We start from the raw sequence: 20,770 nt of genomic DNA, 5'->3' as shown, positions 1-20,770 counted from the left end.
TCTGTACATAATAAAGCAATAATTTAAATAGTTATAACAGTAATAAAATATGTTTGGTATTATCTGGTTATTAGCAAGAAACCAAAATATAGTACAGAAGGAGGCAAGCATTTAAAAGGTAAGTTACAGGAAAAGTTCAGCTTCAACTGTGCACTGTCATACCCTTGGGCAGAGGTGTCAAACTAACATGAGCTAGACACTATGTGGCATGCATGTTCTAGAGTTTTCTGGGATCCACTAATTGTGTTAAATGGTTAGATGAATCTGGGTTTCTGATCTAAGAAGTGAATGTTGATTCCATCAAGATGTGAGCTCTACTGCTGTAACCTAAAGTGTAAAATATCAGTACAGGTCATATTAATAGTAATGTGGTGGGTAGTTAACAAGAAATAAAATGTATTTGGCAGACATGCTTGTTACCACATTGCCTCAAACTAGGCAAACAAACAAAACCATGAAACATTCATCAATTAAGTCTAATTAGGTATATGTATTTCAGAGCAATATATAGCAGCAAAGAGAAAAACACATATTAAGAGTACAATTAAATGTCTTATATTGGCTGACATTTCTTCAGTGGTTGAGAAGTTAATGGCAAAGACCTGAGTGGTTTTATACTGTCATATATTATTTCTAATGGGCAAAACAGCATGTAGCTCTCAAAGACATTTCCAATTATTGTGGGGCACTACGTTAAAATACACTTCTTGAAAACCTTGTATTAAAATGTAATTGCAGTCAGGCAAAGTTAAAATTGTGGGTTGTGGATGGGGAAAGATGACAGAACTGGTCTGACACCAGACCTTTCTGAGCACTAAGCAATCAAGTAGATGCTATTGTTTTCTTAATAATCTTCCCTTTCATAGACGAAAATATTGCCCGATTTGCCCATTAAAATAAAGTAATTTTGTATATTTTGTCTGATTCAGTGCCCTGTTTTTGGGATCTCTTTTGCCATATGGACTTTACTCCTTTTTCAATTTTTGACCACAGATACTTAGGAGTTTTTACTCATCCTTTGATGCACTCATATTGTACTTTTTGTATTCACCATCCTTAGTTGGAAAATATTGAACAGAATAAACTGGCAAAGCTATTGAATATTCTGTATAGTGGCTGTGTTAGATGACATAGTCTATGTCAACATGTTCACAGGTGGTTTGTCATTTTCAGTATCACATAATCTTATTAGATGCACCTTTGTACCTTTTTTTTTGTAAAAACGCTGCAGATAAGACTGTGTGTCTGTCAAGTAGCTAAATATAAATGTATGTTTGAGGCATGCTCATGAAATTGTCCAAAGATCACATGGACCACAAGATGAAAGTTAATCAAATAACATATTACTCATGCACCTGGGCCTGTTTGAAAGGAAAAATACAAACGCTGGCACTGTTATATTCATGCACAGTTCTCATTTTGTGTATGTTCCAGGCCAAATGAGGACTCCTTTGGAGTTTTGGGAGAAACTAGTTTGACACCTGTGCTCTGAAACAAAACCACTTTATCTTCAGAACACAGTGAACATCGCCCAAAACAAATCTTAAAACGTTATATAACGTTATATAAATGTTACATAATAGTAATAACTCCAATGTAAAAATACAATTACTTCAAAGATTTGCCCCTTACTGTACTTCACTTCATATTTTCAATATTTAAGTTAAATTATTGCAGACAGTCACCTGATTATTACACAGGAATCCTTTATCTTCTTTTATTGATACTGGGGTTTGTATTTAGTGACATTTGCTACTCAATAAATAGAAATAGAGTTTGTGGCAAAAACATGATTCCCCCAAGTACACAACTCCCTAAATACCAATGTGTTTTAAAACCGACTTCCATTCATTTGACATTCAGTCCTTAACAGTGAGACACATCTGACTTCAATCACACCGGCATAGGACAAAGAAGCTTGTCACCTTGAATATCAAAATTATGCAGCAGCTTCATTACATATAATAAATATTTTCCATTCTCCTGACTAATCTCTGCAAATTTTTCTCTTTCAGTAAATACAAAGAATTGTGTCACAACACATATCCTTTTTGTTTTGGAGAAACCTGTAACAAATACCTTTACTTCAAAAGAAAGACCGTGACATGCTTATGTCTTGATTATAATCCAGCCACATCTTCTCAGACACTGAATCCTGTCACAACCTGATAATGTTAGATAGGTCAATCAAAAGGCACCATATCAAGGCTGAAATGTAAAAACAAGTGGTTTTGATGGGAAGTCCATGAAACCATGTACCACTCAACATGACGACTCGAGTTAAATACACTAACTTTCCTTTCTCTGGTAAATCAATTTCTCAATGCCAATATATTAATAAGTATTATATCATAAAGCCCTTTAGTCTTTCATCTTGTGTCCTTTATTTTCTTCAGTTTCATTTGTCCCACTGTTCCATCTGAAAGAACATAAATGTGGATGTGCGAACAAGAAGGAAGCCTCTCTGTTCTGACTGTGATGAACCTGGGAACATGGCGAAGAGGACTGTGAGGAAAGAGGTCATGGCTGTTCATTTTAGGTCTAAAAGCAAGCTGAGCTCATGTCGCTGATACACTGCCTTCAAAATTGCAGTGAATGAGGATGCTGACATTGAACAAACATGATTCAAGAACTCTTTACCACAACATTAGATCTTTTAAAAATGTTGGCCATTGTCTCAATAACTGTAATCATTATGAGAAGGTAATGTCATGGTATTCTCTTAAGGAATTCTTCATGTAATTCCAACCCTGAACCACAATTATTGCACACAGGCTACAGTTCATTAGTAGTTTGGTTCTCATTGGATTATATCAATAGACACACTCCATACCCTTCCCCCCAGTAAAAAAATAAAAACAAATTTCACTAAGTATCAGTAGGTTGTGAAAGCAGGCTATAACTGGACAAACTGCTATTAAAACAAAAACTGTACATTCACAAGAGGACAATAAAACACCAACCAACTTGGAATTCAAATTGATGTGTGCAAAACATTACAGATTTCTATAAAAATATGTGCATATGAATCCAGCTATTTTCTGCACTGAAACAATATTTTCCTCTATTTACACTACAAGATATACATCAAATGTACAGTTGTTATGTATTGATGCACCTTACCATACTGTGCCTTCACACAATACAGTGCCAATAAGAAAGTGGATGTCAAACAAACAAGTCCATATTATTAAATACAATAAACATCCGGAACCCGAATCAATGTGATTGAGCTGGGGGCATAGGTTGCCAAGTTCCATTCTAAAGACTGAAATTGCATATCCCGTGTAGTAAACCAGGCTCCTGGGATTTTCATAAGCGCAGTTTCCAGGGATGGGTGGTCAGCAGTGGCCATTCCTGGTTGGCTTACACTACAGGTGGCCAGATAGTTTGCCTCAAACACTTCGGCTATGCAACTGAATCCTCAATATCCTCATCTCTTGTGCTTGCCATGCGGATCAGCCCTCTCTTTCTCAGGGGACTCCTGGACACACTGAGCAGGGCCGGGTTGCTGCTCTCTAGGCCATCGTTTGGGCAAATCTGTAGGTGGTCCCGTTTACTGACCTCTGTATTAGCCCCACCCTCTAGTTTGGTATCAAAGGAGGAGTGTGTGGACTGGTCACTGTCTGAAAGGATGTCTGACATGCTACTCAGAGAGCTCAGGTCTGACTGGTCAAACGAGAACTGGGGAATGTTCAGGTGTTCGTTCCGGCAAGAGGGGCGCCTTTCCACTTTGGGGGGTGGTTCGGCGAGGGGCAGGGGCGGGGGTTCCAGCAGGTCCAGGGAGTCGCGCTGGAGGGTGGACTCGCAGGAGGGCGTCCTTCTCCGCAGCAGCATGCTGCTCTCGGAAATTTTGGTGAGGGACGCCGAAGGTGTTGAGAGCTCCGTCTCCAGGGGCGGCTCTATGGAGATGCAGGGGGGACTCATTTTCTTCTTCCTGTGGACGGTCAAGTGACCGGGGGACACGGGTGGGCTGTGCAGGGAGGCCCGCCTCTGGTCCTCCGCAGGCTGCTCAAAGGCCGAGTGGTCCTCGATGGAGGGGCAGATCTCAATGGAGTGCCGGCGAGGGTCGTCGGCCCAGGTGGGCTTGGCCAGAAAGCCCTCGGTGTCCACGCTGTAGAACTTCTTCAGGTCCTTCTCGTTGACGCTACCACCCAGGAGGTTGGTGGCACTGCTGCAGTTCTTCAGTGATGGCGGCATCTGGGCACTGGGAGGGGTATAGGGCGAGAGGGAGTGACTGCGGACATCAGGGTGTTCCCCTCTCCAGTCTTCAGCAGAACTGTTGATGTGGCGAACCTCCTCGTCGGCCGGGTCCGCCGAATCGAACATGGAGTTGCCGGGACTGGCGCTATTGCTGCTGCTGCTGGCCTGGCTGGCGGGCCGGCTGGGGATGCTGTGCTGGCTATATACCTGGCGGTGTGTGTGCACACTGGAGGTGCGGCTACGTGGTGGGAGCAGGGGGGAGGCCTGGGGGCTGCTGGGGGCTGATATTCGTGGCACGGGCAGGACAACGTTTCCTGGCCCGGGCACTTTTAAATGCAGACTGTCGCTGGACTGCCGCTCAAGGTTGTCTTTGGAGTCACAGCTTTGCACATCAATGGAGTCATTCTTGATTGCTTCCTAAAAGAAACACATGACTCTGAGGAACAGCAGGTAAACTGATGGAGAACACTCAGGGTAATAATTATTCCCTTCATGTACTATTTACAAAAATAGGGAATAATACACATTTACTAATACAAACAAGTCTAAACTGATTGCACACTGGAGTACTGAGTGTACCTGTCTTCGAAGTGGCTTGCTGATGCTATGGGCGGGGGTAAGTCGAGGTGGGGGTATCTTGGGTAGGCTGCTGTTCTCATACAGAGAGGCAGGGCTGGCACGATGAGACGCCCCTGGAACCCGCAGGAGGGAACTTCCCTCACAGGGTTGGGAATTGACTGAGGTGACAGAGCCTGGGCAGACATCAGGCCCCAGCATCAAATAAAAATGCATTATTATTAGAGATGGGCTGAACTTAAAAAATGCATTAAGCTAATGACATTACCTTGGAGAACAGAACCTGTCTGAATGGGATTGAAAATACACTAGGCATCATGGAGAAATGCCTCAACATACCTAAGCATGGATTTCCTTCATGAGAGTCCACCTCTGGCAGCGGGTAGGGGGCGTTAGCTGGCCTCACCGGGCGGAACATGTAGCTGTCATTGGGCAAGGAGTGCATTCGGGACACAGACGTTTTTCGCACCGACAGCAGATTCTCCTGAGCAGAGAGCAATGCTTCACCCTACAAACAAACAGAACCAGAATTATGTACCTTGCTCTGAAGTATACATTTATCCCAGACATATATTCGGCTATTTGGCTTCCACAGATACTAGTACTATGTGAGATTCAACAGCAAAGGCTCTTTGGGCAGCGAGACAAATCTGTTTCATGCTAAAATATTCAAACATTACCTTGTATTACATAAACTCCATTTAGAGGGATATGCCACTGTAATGTGTTGTTAATCTCTGATTTATCCAACTAATGGATGGAATCCCATTAAATTTAACTCCAAATGATTTATCTGGATAACCTCTTCACTATGATATCCATTATTCAGTGCTGAAGTGTTTCAAAGCCGCAGACTCATGGGGGAACACTTCCACTGTGGAAGTCTTTTCACAGAAATGGAAATTGGAATAAAAAAGGCAGAATGTACCCACAAATTGAATTAAAATCATGGTAATCTAGTGGGTTTACATCAGGCAGACTCTACGCTAACATCAATTTAAGTGATATGTTTTGGTAGACATTTTTTGTCAGACAGTACACAAAATTATTAGTGGGGCCCTAAATGATTAATACGATTAGAGCATATCGGGACTAACATAAGCTTTTCCTTCATGCACCAGCCCTGGACATATGAAATGTAACCAGAGATAAAGCCACATTCCTCTTTCCCTGACTGAGCACAATCAGGCTCAGCGTGCCAGGCTTGCTGGGGCTGATAAACTGCAATGTGACTTTGCGAAAGAAACTCAAACGGAGGCTGAGGCTCACTCTCCTGGCTTCCCCCTGGACCACTTCCTCCACATGCTCAGCAGCTTATTGCCATCTGATGAACTGTGCAGTGCACTCCCGGACAGTGATCAGTCTCCCGTTCCACGGCTCAGAGGAGACACCCCCCCCCCCTTTTAGACAAGCTTAGTCTGCAGGCATTCGCATCGGTCGAGGCGTATTTCACACTGGCAGGCTCCCACTTTTGGCTAACGCTTAACTATGTATTTCAGCGCCAGCGGTTTATCGATCCACAGCACTCATTGTACAGCCTGTTGAAAAAGTACCGATGAGTCTCATTCCACAGTAGCGTTGTATGCTCCTCTTTGTCATTTATTCCAAAATGTTGGCACATATTGCCAAATAACTGTGGTGATCAGCGACAGAATTTATGTGGAATTCTTCCACCCCTGCAACACACCAAGTGTCTCGCATGTGATATTCTAATGAAATTGGCTGCAGAGGTCCCTTTTAGTTTTCCAGCAGCACTGCTCTGTTCTGCACTGTGTTACCTGTCCAGGTGAGTCAGGGCGTGGCCCCATGTAGGTGGCCCTGCTCTCTGGCCCCAGGGTCATCCCCCCCGAGGTGGTGCTGAGGCGGCGCGTCATCTCCAGCTCAATCTCGGCGTCCATCTCGGCATCCTCCTTGGCCTCCTTGTTGCTCTCCTCCAAGTGCTTCATCAGCACGGCCACCACCACGTTGACCAGCACGAACTGAGCGATCAGCACAAAGGTGACGAAGTAGATGGGCGAGATGAGCGGCAGGTAGCTCAGACAGTGCTTGTCCTCGCTCCTGCACTCCCGCAAAGTGTCCTGGGGGGGGGGGGGGGGGAGAGCAGAGGCGCAGGGGACACCTGGTGACAAAAGTGGCACCACTAACCTCTGCTTGACCAATTCTGTCCAGGAAGAGAGCTCTACTCTGACTGATTGGGTGGTCAAGACCCCACCCAACTTGTGGGTTCCGTAACCTGAGCGGTGCCAGTGTGACACTCACCTTCATGATGCCGTTCCAGTTATCCCCCGTGGACACCCTGAACAGGGTGAGGAACGCCATGCCGAAGTTCTCAAATGTGGCGTGTCTGCTCAGCCCCTCACAGGGGTTGTCATCATTACATTCTAGGGGAGAAACGATCGTCATCACAGACATACACAAAATGAAATGAGTAAACGCATGTAACCAGACACAGTATGCAATACTGGCTGTTCTGCATTTAAATAACTGTACTAATTGTTTCCCCAAACTGTCAAATTCCATATGAGCCAAATAATTAGAACTTGACAGGTCCTGAAGTTACCACCTCATCCCCCTTTTGAAAAAGAAAGTTTCATTCTGTCATTTTAAGATAAGGCAAGCTTTTCAAAAGAGAGATAACAAGCACAAAAATGTCAGTTTCGGCCCGGGGCCTCTCACAGAATGAGCTGTGATTGCTGAAGTAAGCTAAGTCTCCTGTGCCTATTGTTGCTCTTTCAGATTGCCCCATGGAGGTGATAATACAATCTATCTTCTGCAAAATCAAAACATACCCCTATCTTCTGAGCTTTACTTCAATCTTCAGATAAAATCCCTCATCCATTACCAGAATCATCACCCGACATGTGTTACTACAGGGTATCTCTAAGTCCAGGCAGGAGGCATACTATCACTACAGCTATTTTACAGTCTCTGGGGGGAAATTCAGGATAGGGTACATGAGTACAAGATAGCTACAGAGCCTGAGAGGAACTAGGTCAGTTGCTGACATGACCACCTCAGTGCTACACTAATAAAAATCCTCACTAGCACTGTTTTCATCAATGGTTTTGATACCAACTCTAGTGAGAGCTGTATCTTGAAAAAAACTATTCTAAATACTTCTAATCTAATTAAAAAATGATCAAGAATGAAACACCGACCAAGTTTCCCAAATAGCTCCACCCCCAGGGCTGCATAGATGAAGAAGAGGAGCATGAAGAGCAGGCCCAGATTTCCCACCTGGAGAGATAAGGGACACACAGCAGATTAAACGCACACACACACACACACACACACACACACACACAAATACACAGATACAGCAAGTTAAATACACATACACACAAAAGCACACAAACACATACTCATACACATCAGGGCTTACACAGACATACAAAAAAGCAGCAGAGTAGACACGTGCCCACAGTACATTTGGCACACATACATACCTATGCTTACATACATATGCGCACAGCAGGTTAGACAAAAACAGACAAGAAAACATAACAGTTTAGACACACACACAAACACACATGCATACGCACGTGTACATACATAGAAAGAAACATATGCAGCAGGTTAGACACACATGGAAAGCCACAGCAAGTTATACACACCTGCACACATACACATATGCATTCACGCACACACACGCACACACATGCACACACACACACACACACACACACACACACCACACACACAGACGAGATGTATCGATCGAGGCTGCCTGCAAGTCTGCTGGATTGTCCACCACTTATGCCGGCAGCCCACTCATGGCACCAGTGTGAGGCTGTGCTGTTACCTGTGGCAAGGCCTGCACCACTGTATCCAGCAGAGCTCTCATCCCTGTCGCCATCTTCAAAAGCTTCAGCACTGAAACCAGATTAGACCCGACAGGAAATCAACCGCCTGTCATTCTTCCCTTCACAGGGCTCTCTCGCACAAAGGCCACTGTCACTCTTAGTATGGGAGACAGCACTGAACCATTCATACATCATTCATGCAATCATAAATACATACGCAAAGCGAGGCACAAACTCCTATATGAGATAGTAAGAATGCATGAATACATACAGCTATGTTTGCACACATTGGATGATGCTGAGCTATTTGTTCACGCCCTGACACTGGGTTGAATAAACATGATAACAAGACAGATTGACTAGTGCTGCAGTTACCTATTGTTATGCACAGATTAAAAAAACCTTCCTTTTCTGTGCTGAGTTTATAAATTTCTCAAAACAGAGTACATTTCAATGTCACTGAAATAAGAAATCTGAGAAGGATATTTTCTGGGCTGAAGCATCTTTTGTACCCCAATTACTGAACAACCACAGGGGCTCTGTTCACCCTAAGACAGATCTGTGAACTTTCAGCTTTCATAGCTCAGCTATCACAGCTAGTGGATTTCTGACTCATTCGGCACAACAAGCCGCTCCCGCTTTGATAACAGTGCACTTTTGCTGAATGCCCAGCGCTACCTCTTGCTATCCTCAGCACTCTCATGATCCGGATGATGGTGGGGTTGATGGGGAGGGAGGCATTGATCTCGATTTCCTCCAACGTGATCCCCATGATGGAGAGCAGAACAATGGCCAGATCCAGCTGGTTCCATCTGGGGAAGAGAGAACAGAATGAGAATGCATTACACGTACATTGCCTCCCTGAAAGAAACAGTGTATACCACTTATAATCAGCCCTCCAGCCTTTACTTCCTTGATATGAAGTCCTTACTAATGTTAGCTCTGTGCTGACAAACTCAGCACTAACATAAGCACCTATTTTGCATTGTTTCTATAGACAGCAATACCTTAAAATGTACACCACACACACACACACACACACACACACACACACACACACACACACACAAACAAAGTAAACTGAGGGGAGAAAAAAAAATTGTTGTATTCAGTCTTTGTTGTTTTAAATAGGAAAAATTACACATCTAACTGAAGAGCCTGTCTCTGACACTTGGCAAGAGACATTGTGATTACCACTTCAGGCATAAATGAAGTGTATTGAGGAATTAGAGGCATTACATTCTAACAACATTAAAAAGCACCCTGCTCTTTCATCTACGCTCAGTAAAGATTTCTGTCTACAGCCTGACTTGAACAGACATTTTGGCAGAAGGGCTGAGGAGTACTGTGGAGTTCTACACACGGTCCCAGTGAATGGCATCTCAGACTGTGCTCCTAAAAGTAGAGACTCCCCAAAAGGCATCAAAAAGGTGACTTTGTTCGCTCTGCACACTGAGACTGACAGAAGGATCTCAGCCCCCAGGGATGTTTGGCTCTGTTTCCGTAGTGATCCGAAACAACTGTCAGTTCACTTGAATGCGGCTGAATGAGCTTTGGAGCAACAATTTCCAGTATTACCAAAACATCCACTCAACACAGACGTATCCAGCAAACGGACAGCAGGCAGTAAGGGGAGTGGCAGAGAACACGGAGATTATGGCCAATCCAACAGACCAGTCATAACCCCATTCCAGTCAATAGAGGCTGGGATATTACTGTGCTGTGGATTAACTTTGTACCAAAAATAAAACGTGCATGCTGTATGCTCCCCTGCCAGATGGACTGTAAAAGGTCTGCTACCTCTCTTTGAAGAATCTCCGAAAGCCGAAAGCGATCAGCTTGAGTAGCGCCTCAAAGACGAAGACAATGGTGAAGAAATAGTTGCAGTATTTCAGAGCTTCTTCAAGGTACTGAAGAAATACAAAAACACTGTCTCACTAAACAGTTCTGCAAGCACACGTCACACGGTGCAGTAAACTAATGGTTTGGCAGAGTTACTTTTCAGTAGTTCTTTAACTGGCAGTTGAAAGTGAAATGTCTGAAGCGGATATATCTTCATTAAATCTGAGTTACCATCAGTAGAATAGTTTGTCTAATGCTGTGCATGTCTGGCCATTTTACTCAGATATGTATGTACATGTATGGGCAATGACACCTTTGCTACAGGTTTGTGTGGTTGTATTGTTTAACACTGATCGTATAACACTGCAGTATCTTTTGATGTGTATGTACTGATATGGCATGAGCTCACTTATTAACTGCATTGGGTGAATGCAACGATTTGAATCAACAAGAGCATCACCTTATTCGTCACTGCAACAAGTAGAGGGATGGCTTTGGCTGACATTTCCAGTACTTAGAAATAATTGTTTGCCAAATCATAATTCAGTAGGATCATAACTGAAATGCTGACATGAAATAACAGAAATAACCAAAAGTCTATCTATGGTGGGAGGGGCTTTTCTATATTTCCATGTTTGCACATTCTTAGGGTAATTATTCTAATTACCATGATTACTATTAATATTACTTCTTAAAAAAGAAGATGGGTGCAGCATCTTTACAAATGAGTGGAACTTATACATCTATACATCTATTTTAGGTAACGCTGAGCTGATATCAAGTTGAAGGGGAAGTGCAGTGACTGGAGGTTCAGAGCAGGTCAACCTTGACTTGCAGACTCTGGGGGACAACCTGATCAGCAGGGGTCAGTTACCTTGGGCTGGTTGTAATGCTCCATGGACATGGTGACCACGTTGATCCCGATGATGCAGGTGATGAAGAGGTCCAGGTAGTGGTTGGTGCACAGTGTGTGGATGTAGAGGCGGGCGGGGGAATAGTCTGCGTAGTATGGCCGCTGCTGGGCTTCTGAGCAACACAATCACGCAACATGCAGTCATCAGTGCTGGGCATGCCTAAAAAGGCTTCCATACAATGCCTCCACTGAGCACATCCGGCGTTACGCCTCTCCCTATATGATGGTAAAGCACAAGCAGGCCAGGATTTTCTGAAAGTGATGAGAGTTTTTTTCATCACTTCAAAAACACACTGTACAAGTGCAAGAATAGGCACTTCTATCAGCTATCAGCTATTCTGATCAAAGCAGCAATGGTTACTTTCTCCTTCACCTTGCACTGAGGGGAAATTTGGAAACTGAATCAAAGTGGACATTGGACTGCACTGAATTTAATTAATAGCACTTTGGTTCATAGTTCCCCTTTGAAATTATGCTGGCATTGCTTTGCCTTTGTCACTTAAGGAATGTTCAATAGAGAGTATCTAAAATAAACACCTTATAAAAAGTAGACACTGACCAATCAAAAACAACCACAGATAATCTACCAATTACCAAATCCACACATAACCACATTTCTATTTGGTGAATAGTAGGCTAACCAAAATTTGATTATATTTCCAGCTTTAATATAGAAATTGAAATAGACATTCTTTGAAGACTTTCAGTCATGCGGCTTCTTCATGCTTTTCCTGCACTGACACATGCAATAAGTCCAGATCATGCCTTTGTAAACATGGAAATATTTGGCTGAATCAAACACAGTAATATGCTTAATTTTCACTTCCTCTTAGGAGGCTATGGATTTCACAGATCAATTAAAACCATTATTTCCACAATGAAATCTTCTTCCATAAATAACCGTGGAATAAGAGATAGCATATTGATCAATACTAAAAATCTATTCAAAAGAAAATTTGTAATAAAATTGCACGTCAATTGATAAATATGTATGTATCTGTAAATATCATATGTAAAATGGACATATTATCCAGATTTCAGTTTTACTGTAGAGCCACCTTTCTGAGTCTGCCATTTTGAAACATGTTTACCGGTAATGACTTACCACGTGAGAAGAGAAACAACTTCTCTTCCACATTAGAATTTCTCACAGCTGCACAGGCAAATGGCGAAAGCTAATCATGTACACAGGTTTCACCATCTCTAGCATGTATGGGGTCAAAACTGGGTGATAGAATAGCGTGATAGAATAGGAGCAATTGTTTTGTGCATTTAAATATCCTGTCATTTGAATGTACAAAATCTACCTTGTGCATGCAGTAACTCAATGCTACTCATCCAAACCCCTGGCACACTTCATTTGTAATTATGTGAATTTATGCCTGATTAAGTATACATAATAACACACTGTATGTAACAAATCCATGTTTTATTGTCATTCCCTTTTATTTAACTTCCAGTGAAGCCATATTTCAGAGCACACAGCTCCTTTTGGGGTGATTAAACACATAAATTGCATTCAGAAGCTTTCTATGTGAATAAAGAAACAGTGGACTTTGCTACCAGATACTCACAAACAGATTGCGCTGTGCAGTGAATAAGACACAGCAGCGAGCTGTAATATATTTCCCTGTCATGCGTTATCAGACTGATGTGGGATTTTGAAAACATAGTTCTGAAATAAAAACTAATTGAGTAAACTGTCAGTCACCGTATCCTTGGGTACCCAGATACATGCTGCTCCATAGGCGTAAGGCTGCCCTCCTGACAGTGACAAACCACTCACACTCTCATTACTTTCCCGCCCTCCTCTCCCAACCTTTAAACAATGACACGAGGATCACGAGTATCCAAAACCTTTTTTGTCCTTGGATGCTCCTGGGGGCTTAAGTGAAAAGCCGGGTGAAATCAGAGAGCTTTGTCTTTCAGATCTGAAATAAGACGCAGCGGAGAACACACTGACCTGTTTTTTCAGTTTGACAATAAAAATGCTAACGCTGCATCACAGATATGATTAAGTCGCCGCCCGAATGATCACAAAATGGATTACTCTAAATCCTGTGCATAGATAGAACTGTCAAATCGTATGTTCCAGACCATCAATCAGGAGCGCCGCCACTTCAAGATGTAAGTGTCTTTGCGTGAAAAAATTCCATTTATCCCCATATTCTTTTGACCTATGAGTTCTGTGAAAACATAAACTGTGATTACAACAAAATTATTACTAGTTTACCTTCCTGTGCTGTACGTTTAGTGAGAAAGACCTGGGGTATGATAAATATGGAACAGATAAGTTTAATGCGTAAGTAATGCACTCGTGGATACTATCATGGTGTATGTGTGCTGGGTGCACCAAGGACAGTTTAAACCGCTTAATCCATTTGTTTTGTAATGAACCTGCTTGTGTACCTGTTATGGTGACCCCATATATCATCCAGACTGGGAGTCTGTGTGGACCTCCTCTGTTCACTGATGTTCCGGTCCATTGCCTGTCAAGCCAACTGACTTGTCATGCCCTCATGCAGCATTTGGAGGAGGCATGCAGGGGCATGCTGTGGACCGACGCAGCCAAAGGCATTTGTCATTTGGCTGCCTCTCTCTGCGCGGTCACATGGTGCATGGAGTTTTTCTCTCTTTTTTACTCTTTCTCTCTCTTTTACTTGGTCAGACTCTGGAAGCAGGCAGGGCTCAGAAAGATAGACTACCGACCGGACCCGTATTTCTCCTTACTCCTGCGCTTTCTCTCCATGCGCTTCAGCTTCTTCTCCTCGCGGAGCCGCGCCTCCTCGGCCTCCTGGTGCTGCCGGCACTTGTGGAAGTTCTCCACCACCACACCCACGAACATGTTGAGCACAAAGAAGCTGACGATCAGCAAGAAGGAGATGAAGTAGAGCAGCATCCAGGGGTTGTGGTTGCGGATGGGCTGCAGGGCACAGATGGGAGAGGGGAGCTGAGAGCACAGGCGAGTGAGCGAGGCCTACACGCGCCACTTTAAGGAGAGCCTTTCATCCTGACCGTGCATCTACAACATTAGGCAGCATCTCCGGGGCTCGCGTAACAATCTGGCAGATTCCCATTATTTTAGTCATGGAATTCTCCCCCTGCCAGCACACGAATGAATCTTTACTACTAGCCTCTAGAGGTCCCGTGTCCCAGTTCTCTACTTCTGCACTTTACAGGCATGATAAATGCACTCCTGCAAAGGTAAATAAGAAGAGCACTTTTGAGGTGTTTTGTCCTGGAATGTAGGTTAGCCTCCAGAGGGAGATTTGTTGGGGATAGCCTTTATACTCACATTCGTATATATTAAATTGGATGCCTATCTGTCAGCAAAAATAAAATGTGCACTGTATTATAAAGCATGAACTAATTAGTGAAACTGGGCCAACTAATTAACCCCCTGGAGACTGCAAGCTGCTGGAAGGGTCTAGGTAATGGATTGCTTTCAACAGGGAACCGATGAGGAAGTCCGTGAGTCTGACCGATGCTTTATTTAAAGGAGCTGAAAATATCCTGTCAATATCACTTGGTAACAGCGACAGACAGCACAGGCTTTCACTACAGGCTTCCAGTGTAGGGGCTCACTACAGATTGATTTTCTGGCATATCCTCTATGTCAGATTCTTTTCCCTCGTCACTGAGCTGGGGCCTCACCTGCTGGTCCACTGCCACAGCGTCCAGGCCATCATACATAATATTGACCCAGCCGTCCTTGGAAGACAGAACGAACAGCGACATGAGGGCCTAGAAAACAAAGACAATGTGAGGCTGTCAGTCCACAACCCCCTGCTATTTGTTCCATGACAAATGGCGGTGAATGAAATTTGATTTACTACGCAACATTTCAAAGCCACGTTAGACTAGCTCTTGTCCTACACCAAGGCATCCGTCTCACCTGTCCAAGGTTGTCGAAATTGTATTTCCTCCGTACCCAGCGGTAGTTGGCTTGCAGGCAATCAGATTTGTTGGTGATGTTCCTCGTGTCAAATCCTTCACAGTGGTAGAACTTTCCTTTGAAAAGCTGCAATTTACAAAACATTACAGCTTCTGTGGATCTCTCCTAAGAGAAGCATCAAGTCATTTCCTGGAACCCCAGACAAAAATTCTACACCAAACACACACACACACACACACACACACACACACGCACACACACAAACATCTTGGTGTCCAGGTATCAGTCAGCATCCCCTGGATCCAAAGTGTACCTCGTGTCTCTGCATTTCTCTTTTAAATCACTACTATAGGCATAATCATTCCCAGGATGACTCCTGGCCAGCAATCCATACACTGAAGGCATCTCATTTCACTCTGTGACCTAATCCTCTTTTCTAAGAGGATTTTTTTTTTAAACTTTTCTGCTAATGATGGATGGGAGCTGGAGGGAGCAAAGCCAGTCTCAGCCGTATAGGCCACGCCTCAGCTCTCCCAACTCAAGGTGCTCTTACTGCAGCGCCGTCCCCCAGAGACACGCTGCAGAAAAGTGGGTCGAGCCACCCGCCGTGGTCCCTCAAATCAAAAGCTACCGTTTTCTGGAGCTCAGTTAATTGTAACTTGCAAATGGGTTTCGGCAGAGGGAAGCTCTTTACGATTCATAAAGTTTACTGCGCTGGAGTCTCCTATGCACGTACAGGGGAAAATAATTTCTGGCAGCATGATATTAGAGATGGAAAAAAAAATCTCTCAAGCAGTTCAGAAAAGCAAACATCCTAAAGGGACGTTGATGGAGTTGACCTCAATTAAGTGCTCATGAATTATCTATTGTGTCTGTAAACTCTGAGGCACACACATTTGCTGAACATCAGACTGGAGCACGCTCTTTTATCCTCAGCTGGCCAGAGAGGGAATAAAAAAATTTGAGCCAAGAGTGTCCGGATTGTTAAACTGCTTTGTTGTCTGTGGCAGAAATGAAATCCAGCACATCAGCCTGATTGGATCAGTTCCAATTTCTCCCATTGTCAGCCTTTAAATGGCATTTTTCTATTCCATCATTTTGTGTTTTTATTAGACATTGGTTTAGACTGAAGACAGCTGGACAGTTGCCTGCTTCAGGCTGACTGTCCACTTTGCGGATTTTACTGTGATTGCCTTTGTACAACAATTTCTACTTCTTTATATTTTCACCAGCCAATTCCCTGCACTGAGCAGTCCTGAAGAGCTGCCTGCCTCATGCTGAACAAGCTGCAGTATGAGATTTTGGCTGTTGCTGCAGCACACAGCAGCAGTCCCCATAGAAGGGACCTACCTGCACCCCCAGGATTCCGAAGACGATGAAAAAGGCGCAGCAGATCAACACAATGTTGCCAATGGGGCGAAGGGATGTTATCAACGTCTCCACCACCAGCTTGAGGCCCGGCGCTCGACTGATCACCCTGAAGACGCAGACGCAAACATTGAGGAAAGCCAGCGGCTACGTTTCTCATCAATGTCAAGCCTGCCTTCCTCCAAAATTACACCACATAAGGGGTCAAAAATGAGCCCATTTTACATCTTTATATACAGACATACTGTATGTGTCACAATCATTACTATAGCGGCTTACACCAGATAACTGAGTCTGAATGAACAGCAGTCATGAGACCGGAAAACTACATTAAAAGTCTGCAGACGTATGCCTGATTTTTCTATATTAGTAAGCCTTGTGATGTTGGATCATGGTTAGCCCCTCAGTATGCATCCAAAATGACCCCGGCGCTGACCTCAGGGGCCGAAGTGTCCTCAGCAGGCGCAGCACTCTCAGAATGCCCAGGATCCTGTTCCCTCCCGCTGAGGCCAGGGACACGATGATGTCCACGATGGACACGAACACCAGCAACCCATCCAAGACATTCCAGCTGCTTTGCAGGTAGCTGTTGGGCCCATTGTAGAAGCCCAGAGCCACCACCTGTAACAGTGCAGGAAACAGGTGAGTACATGCTCACACTACACAATCCTGTCTGACTGACTGAGATACGGCATTCAATACACAGCCCTGACTGACTGAAATATGGCTTTTAATACACAGTCCTGACTGACTGAGATACGGCTTCCACTACGCATTCCTGACTGACTAAGGTACGGCTTTCACTACACAGTCTTGACTGACTGAGATATGGCTTTCACTACACAGTCTTGACTGACTGAGATATGGCTTTCACTACACAGTCCTGACTGACTAAGGTACGGCTTTCACTACACAGTCCTGACTGACTGAGATATGGCTTTCACTACGAAGTCCTGACTGACTGAGATATGGCTTTCACTACACAGTCCTGACTGACTGAGATATGGCTTTCACTGCATGTCTGCTTTGCTTGAATATTCCTAAGAACTGCTCCTCTGCACTATGTCCAGTTCTCATTCACTTGATTAATTTGGCTATGATGATCATACCATCACACAATAAGAACAAAATTGTAGGTATAAAAAATACATTATTGCAGAATCACAGCATATTAAAACACAGATAATTCTCTTTACGCCTACAGAGAAAACAGCGATCAAATTAATCTCACAACTGGAAAAATATCATTTTGAAAGCAGTGTAATTAACAAGCGGATGTGAAATATTCTTAGTGTTGAAACAGAAAAAATATCTGCATGGCTGCTATCTAGGATCTGTAATACCAATTCCTCTTTGTATTTGCAGACTCAATGCCTCAGTGGAGAATAATTTCATGCTTGTAATACAACAAATTATGTGTCACCCAATTTGAGCATGAAATAAAGTAAAAATAATCTAACATAAAGTAAAATATATTGATGGCTACTGTCCTCTTTGTATACAATGGCTAGTTCTTTACTTTTGCCACTTGTGAAACCATAATATTGTATCATATTAAACAGATATGATATTTTGATGGATGGGTTGTCTAGTGTGTCACATTTTTTTTTTTGCTTTTGTTTTACAGTATCCAGCACCAAAAATCAAGTGCAAAGACAATAACAAGTCAAAACTGTCTGGACTATATCCCTAGTGTCTGATCATGTGCTACATGCAATATTATTTGCTCATATATTCTGTGAACAGAAATACTCAGTACCTACATGACACACTCCATAAAAACAGTTACCTTTACAGTCATTTCAGCAACAAAGATCACAGTGAAAATGTAGTTGGAGACACTGAGAAACACACGCTCCTGAAACAACAAAAAAGAACAACTTCCACATGTAACAGTTTGCATCCAACATTTTGTTTCCATGTCAAAAATAGCTGCATGTTGCTGTGGCCTCTCTGGGCTTCCACGAAAACAGTGAATGCAACACATAGCTAAGGTGCACCACATTGCAATACTATGAGGCTAAAGGCAGTATCAGACAGATGCTCTTTTGTCCATTAGGCCCAGATACATTGAGTAATGAGAGACAGTCAGCATGCCCTCCCTAGGCTGGTCACACATGCTGCAGTGGGGCTTACCGTGCTGTGAGGGAGGATGTCTGGCCTCTCCAGTGCTATGGTGATGCAGTTGAGGAAAATAAACACCAGGACCACATGGTCAAACATCTTGTGCGCAATGACCTTCTGACACGTCACGCGAAACCTGCCAGGGAGAGGGACACGAGAGTCATGCTGGAATGGCTGCCGGTCCCAGGCCAGGCACAAGCGTGGGAGTCACACAAGGAGGCGCTGCGGGTCGGTTACTTACTCGTTCTGTGGCGAGAACAGATAGAGTGACCACTCCTCGTGATCCCTGCACCACTGAGGCTTATAGGGCTCCAGCAGCTTCTTGATCCGGAGGCAGTAGCTCTGCGGGGAGACATGGGGTGAAAGGGGGCCCTCATTTCGCAATGAAGATAGACCGCCATGTCAGGGATTAGAGTTTCAATCACGGACTGAATTCACCACACAGCCAAAACTAAGCGGAGACATTAGCTCCCTGATTGCCTCTCTCAGCTCGTCCTGCTAATTAAAATTAAAAGCCCCAAATTTACTGCTGGCTAAACTGGCAGGCTGCCTTAATTGCAGTCCTGTTTTTCCCGAAAAAAGATGGTTTTATAATCAGTTGTGCTTGCAGCTCACACCTGTCTCTGTTCCCCAGGACCCTGCTCTGTGTCAGCATCTGTCTCATCCCTCACACTCCAAAACGTAGGGCACTGATTTCAGCCCCCTTCAGCTGGACAGGAGAACCAGGCCATTGTTTCTGAGTGCCATCTGCCTAATTTAGAGCTCCTGAAACTGCAATGGCTCCCCAGCCCTGTGATACCACTGCCACACTGGAGAGGTCACTTTCCAGTCACTTACTGCCTGTGAAGTCCTGCACTGAATCAATTATGCCATGACAATTAGTCTCACCACAAGTGTGTTTACAGGGAAAATGCTGTGAATATAGACCACTTTGCTTTTTAGGGTAGAGGAGAAAAAAACTCTCACTCTGCCATTTCACCTGATGATAAATACGCAAGGCACTCGGGGATGTAATTTGTAAAGCGATGTGCTGGCACCAGAGTCACCGCACGGTCACTCAGCAGGGAGCATCAATAACGCGGACGTGTCTCCCGCTGCCCGCTCACCTCCTCCATGTCCTCCTCGTAGTCGGGGTCGTCCTTGTGCAGGTAGTCAGGGGGCAGGTGCAGGGTCTTGCCGTTGCAGTCATAGTGCTCGCCCGGCGGGCGCAACACGGGCACCTGCAGCAGCTCGGGGAGGTCCAGGGACTCCGCCCGGTTCTGCAGCGAGGCGCCGCTCACACTGCCCGTTTTGCTGGACTTGCCCCCGTCGGAGTCCTCGTCCTCCGAGCTGCCCCGGCCCTCGCCCGACAGCAGGGACTCCCGCTCCCCGGACTGGGTCTTCCTCTTTAGGCTGGGGGCCCGGCCCAGACTGTTCCAGCTGGAACGCCGGCTGCCCCAGTTGCTGCCCGAACCCCACGGGGGACAAGGGGAGCTTCGCAGGCTGGACTGAGCAGATGACAGGGACACACCTGGGTCAATACATCCACTTAAACTGTGTCATACTGAAAAATGCTCATAAACATTCTTTGCATGTGACTGATATGGAAGGCCATCCATTATCCAGGGAATGACTTACAGTGTCCAATGGGGGAAGGATAAGTAAAGCATTGGGCTGATGAAGAGTGAGCTGAGCGCTCCACTCACCAGGGACTTCTGGTCACAGGTGTTTGGGTCAACCGAGGCGCTGCTGCCCCGGCGGGAGTCACAGTAGGTATGCACCGAGTCCATGTAGGGGGAGGGTTTGGGAGTGGGCATGGGCGTGGCGGCCGTGCGCATGATGATGGGCGGGGGCATGCTGGCACGCGGCTCCATGTGTCCGTTGGGCGTGATCATCAAGGACTGCATCTTCATCTCTGTGGAGTGTGGCGTGAAAGCGGCGGGCCCTTGGTTAAGCTCAGACACGCCGCATCAGATAATATCCATGCTAGTTAAACAGCGCTTCATTGCTGAGCAGTCCATAAACCGCTGTCCCTGACGAGGGAACGTGTGTGAAATGGGAATGCAT

The 20,770-nt window shown here is 44.6% G+C and overlaps 1 protein-coding gene across 1 annotated transcript in view; it reads right to left on the bottom strand.

Annotated features, from left to right (window-relative positions):
• Positions 1–3,240: 3,240 nt before the first annotated feature.
• Positions 3,241–20,770, bottom strand: part of cacna1hb (calcium channel, voltage-dependent, T type, alpha 1H subunit b) — a 93,380-nt gene continuing 75,850 nt past the window's right edge. Inside the window, exons 15-34 of the mRNA XM_036527269.1 lie at positions 20,410–20,618; positions 19,831–20,211; positions 18,966–19,066; positions 18,737–18,860; positions 18,390–18,458; positions 17,037–17,221; positions 16,583–16,709; positions 15,233–15,358; positions 14,992–15,081; positions 14,068–14,260; positions 11,299–11,450; positions 10,383–10,492; positions 9,261–9,394; positions 8,582–8,652; positions 7,938–8,016; positions 7,039–7,160; positions 6,558–6,857; positions 5,119–5,287; positions 4,783–4,955; positions 3,241–4,620 (exon numbers count right to left, since the gene is read on the bottom strand). Of these exons, the coding sequence (XP_036383162.1) occupies positions 3,409–4,620; positions 4,783–4,955; positions 5,119–5,287; positions 6,558–6,857; positions 7,039–7,160; positions 7,938–8,016; positions 8,582–8,652; positions 9,261–9,394; positions 10,383–10,492; positions 11,299–11,450; positions 14,068–14,260; positions 14,992–15,081; positions 15,233–15,358; positions 16,583–16,709; positions 17,037–17,221; positions 18,390–18,458; positions 18,737–18,860; positions 18,966–19,066; positions 19,831–20,211; positions 20,410–20,618 (4,127 nt within the window). The 3' untranslated portion in view covers positions 3,241–3,408. The remainder of the gene's footprint in view (positions 4,621–4,782; positions 4,956–5,118; positions 5,288–6,557; positions 6,858–7,038; positions 7,161–7,937; positions 8,017–8,581; positions 8,653–9,260; positions 9,395–10,382; positions 10,493–11,298; positions 11,451–14,067; positions 14,261–14,991; positions 15,082–15,232; positions 15,359–16,582; positions 16,710–17,036; positions 17,222–18,389; positions 18,459–18,736; positions 18,861–18,965; positions 19,067–19,830; positions 20,212–20,409; positions 20,619–20,770) is intronic.

Source organism: Megalops cyprinoides, chromosome 1 (assembly GCF_013368585.1).
Source record: "Megalops cyprinoides isolate fMegCyp1 chromosome 1, fMegCyp1.pri, whole genome shotgun sequence".
NCBI lineage: Eukaryota > Metazoa > Chordata > Actinopteri > Elopiformes > Megalopidae > Megalops > Megalops cyprinoides.
The sequence above is the reverse complement of the archived record's forward strand: the minus strand, read 5'-3'. Positions and strand labels throughout refer to the sequence as shown.